Here is a 4145-nt window from a genome sequence, read left to right on the forward strand (position 1 = left end):
CCTTCCCACCTTTCCCTTTGCCTTTCCCCGACATGTTGCCCTTGCGTCCTTTCTTCCCGGCTCCCTTCTTGTATTTAGCCGCGGCCTCCTCTCGGTCCTCCTCCCTCATCTGTTTGTTGACGGCCTTGGTGATGTCCAACCGGGGCTTCTTGCTGCCCATGAGTTTGAGAAGCTCCAGCTGCTTCTGCTTCTCGGTGCCGAAGTTGCCGATGAGGGGCTCGAACTTCCTCCTCTTGCCCGTGTTCCTCGGTGGTTTCTCTTTGGGCAGGCGGTCCTGGAACCGGCCCGCGGACGCTGTGGAGGTCTTGGCCACGCTCACAGCCTTGGACAGGTCGTCTTTGGACTGCTGCGCCACCGGGGTCAGACCCACACCTGGCACTTTGATCTTCTGCGCCCTGGCGATGTTCTTCAGCCGGTTGAACTCGTTTTTGGCCACCCGCTCCTTCTTGGCTTTTACGCGTTTGGCGAACTGGTCCTCATTCGGGTCTGCGGTCTCCGGCACCTCTATGAGCCACTCCTTGGTGTCATCCTTGGCCCTCTTGTAGCCCCAGCGCCTCTTCCACTCCTTCGCGGTTTCATCCCAGACCAAGTTGGTCTTCTTCTTCTTCTGAATGCCCTTCAGCTTGGCGAACTCTTCCCATTTCGTGGGTGGTTTTGGTTTCGGGGGTGGTTTCTCTCTGGGCAGCGGGGTGGCGGACTCCGGTAGTTTGACCACTATCGCCTCCTCGACCCGCTCCGTGGGTTGTTTCCAGATCTCGTTGATGAGCAGCTGCGCGTTGTCTCGAGCTAAAGACCGCAGGAAGTCCTCTTTCTTCTGCTCCCTGAAGTCCCGCGCCTCGATGCGGTTTCTGTCGCAAGCCAGCAGGTTCCCGATGTCAAAGTCCAGGTCCAGCTCTTTGTGGACCGAGATGCTCTTCAGTTTTTCGGCCTCCTCTCGCTCCGCTTTAGCCAGCAGCTCCTCCACACTGCACGCGGCCATGTTGGTCAGTGCTGTTGCTCCCCACGTGCCAAGGAGGGAGACAAACACACTCGTCTACTTCCGGGTCACAGTCAGCGTGGAGGAGTTCCAGCTGCAGCCACGAGGTGGCGACATTGCTCCGTTTAATTTTCTACTGTTTTAGTTTTTAATTCAATTTCAACAACAACACAGGCATTGTATCTGGATATAACTGTTATATGGGAGATAATCAAAGAAATAACTAAAATTAATGTAAAATAAATACATAAGAAATGCACAAAATTTGAAAAACAAGATAGATAAAATAAATAAATATAAAAAGGGGAAAAAAGGGCCATCTGTTTCAATATTCATATATATTTCTTAAAATTACATCTACCTCTTCTCCATCAATGCAGTCAGAATTTTAATTAACAGACACAAGATGTCTCCTACTTCATTAAAAAGGTTTATTCTCAGTTTATTTGCACTGCCACAAGATGGCGACATTGCTCCGTTTAATTTTTGTACTGTTTGTAGATTTTTGGATTAGTTTTTAATTCACGTTAACAACGACACAGACATTGTATCTGGATATAACTGTTATATAGGAAATAATCCAAGAAACAGTACGCTGTAAAATTAATACAGAAATTAATACATGAGAAATGCGCACACAACAAAATAAAAAAACAAGGAATATCTGTATATAAAAAGGAAAAAAGGGCCATCTGTTTCAATAATAATAATAATAATTATATATATATATTTCTTGAAATTACATCTACCCCTTCTCCCTCAATGCAATGTCCAGCATTCAGAATTTTAACTAATAGACACAAGATTCACTGAAAGGTTTATTCTCAGTGTATGTGCACTGTTTTAAGGCTCCACCTCACACTTTTTTAAGTTGCAAAGTGGACCGATGATTGGCTCTCAAACTAGTTGTGATGTGTAGTTGTGAAAATCATCTTGTATGTAAACGCCTTAAAGGACCAGTGGGTAGGATTTTGGTGGCATCTAGCAGTGAAGTTGATAGATTGCAATTAACTGAACACTAATAGCATCTGTATTTGATAAACTGGGAATGAGAACGACCTGTGGAGAAACTACGGTGGCCGCAGAACTCGATAAAAATGCAAAAGGCCCTATCTGCAGCCAGTGTTTGGTTTGTCCATTCTGGGATACTGTAGAAACATCGCGGTTCAACATGGAAGGCGACCTATGGTGTCTGTAGATAAAAAGTGCTCATTCTAAGGTAACAAACATATAACGATTCTTATTTTCAGGTGATTATACACTAATGAAAACATAATTTTATATTCAGTTTCTGCCAGTAGATCCTCCGACATGTTACACACTGGACCTTTAAACTCAGATTTAATGTGAGGTCAGAGAAACTGTCAAAAATCTTATCGAAGTAACAATCAGCAAAAATGTACTTTCAAGTGGAGAGGGACTTTTTACATTTTAGTTTTTTATGATTTAAAGGGAAAAAGTTGAAGCACCCTGGCAGCTCTCCTGGTAGAGCCGGTGCCTCATGTACCAAGGCTGAGTCCTCGCTGCAGTGACCACAGGGGTTCGACTCCGACCTGTGGCCCTTTGCTGTGTGTCATCCCCTCTCTCTCCCCCTTTCCTGTCCCTCTACAGCTGTCACTATCAATTAAAGGCAATAAAAGGCCAAAAAAAGAACATACCTAATGTCACAATGTATTGATATTATCTGTTGTCTTTTCCAATTTGTTTGTTAAATGAAAATTTTAATTACTTTTCAATATCAGATTCAGTATTTATACATTCAGCTACAATCCTTTTGAATTTACACACACACACAAAATGTAAAACTCCCTATACATATGTATACTTGCTAGGGTTCATTAGTTGGTGTGTATGGTGTTGTCCTCTTTTTTAAAATAATTTAAATTGTTTGCAAACTTAAGAAGGTGGAGATGAAACGTCTTTACTGCCCTGTGCAGAAATGTAAAGGCCACTCTGACTGATTTTCAGATTGAGACATGAAAAGCAAAAATAGAAATAAATTACTAAATAAAATTAAAAAAAAAAAATCACTTTTTAAACAGAAGCACAAAATATGGAGATATTTTGGAGGCTTTTCTACCCGAGTATACATTCATTAAACAATTGAGAAACAAGGTGTTTGCTGTTTTCATTTCTATGAGTTTCTGCGCTGTGACTCTTATAACGGCTGCACATCATTTTAAAGTTATGGAGTCGCGATAAACTTCATAATAGGATTACTGTAAGTGTTTTCATGAGAGATTAAATTCACTGAAGTATTAATATTCTTCCTTCTCTATAATGTATTCTGTATGTGTTTCTCCCATAGATCAGGAACTCTAATAACTCTATTTTTGTCCTTGTCTCCACTGATTTGGAGGAGATGGAGAGGGAGGAGGAAGAGGGGGGTGGGGATGTGGGGGTCCTATTACAATTGACTGGCTGCTGGTTGCTCAAAGACGGTGGTGTTATTATTTTGGGCTCCAGTAATTACATTCATCGCCACACTTGCCATGTGAATGCTAACGCTCTGACAGGCACAGAGATAAGGTCACAAGTGATGCTGTGTTTGGAGATGTGAGGAGGAAATGCGTAATTAGTGGCCCAAAGTCCCTGTCCTGATTTAGAGAAGGCTATAAGGTCCTCTGTGACGTGAATGTATATAGTCTAAAATCCCCCAATTTAAACATAGTCCACTAGTTAGCCACTGGTCTCACTGCCTTTGTCACCCACTGTCTCCACAAGTGTTGAAGGGTTTTCTGCTGACTTTTGATCCGGGGGTGAATTCATCCAAACAGGATTACTTTTCCACGGTGTTTCTTTTATGGAAGAATACACATCACAGGCCGGATAAAGTTCTCTATGAGCTGTGACCATGGAGCAAAGTCATTCGCACTCTCAGTGTCTGCGTCTCCACAGCTCTTAAATGTGCTTAAAGGATAAGATTTAGAAATAGTTCTCTCCATAACGTATAGCTGCTTTCATGTGAAAACCCACCTCCTTTTTCTATTTTTTTATTTGTTAGTTTCAGCCGAAGGAACTCAATCCTCTTTACCGAGCTGATTCTTTTCTTTCCCCCCTCAAGTTCCTGAAAAATTGACAGTCTGGATTTGCAGGAGGGTTTTTAATCTGACATTGTGCAATTGACTGAGTCCCACCTGAGTTCACACTGTAGCTGAGTGTAATAAAC

At 42.5% G+C, this 4145-nt stretch overlaps 1 protein-coding gene across 1 annotated transcript; it reads right to left on the reverse strand.

Annotated features, from left to right (window-relative positions):
* Position 1: 1 nt before the first annotated feature.
* rrs1 (ribosome biogenesis regulator 1 homolog) lies at positions 2-1018 on the reverse strand (the record flags this gene model as incomplete). Its single annotated transcript, XM_035656713.1, has 1 exon — positions 2-1018. A coding segment is annotated over exon 1 (978 nt), but the record flags the coding sequence as incomplete, so codon positions are not given.
* Positions 1019-4145: the final 3127 nt, after the last annotated feature.

Source organism: Morone saxatilis, unplaced genomic scaffold (genome assembly GCF_004916995.1).
Source record: "Morone saxatilis isolate NCDOM2014 unplaced genomic scaffold, NCSU_SB_2.0 Contig0, whole genome shotgun sequence".
NCBI classification, from domain to species: domain Eukaryota; kingdom Metazoa; phylum Chordata; class Actinopteri; family Moronidae; genus Morone; species Morone saxatilis.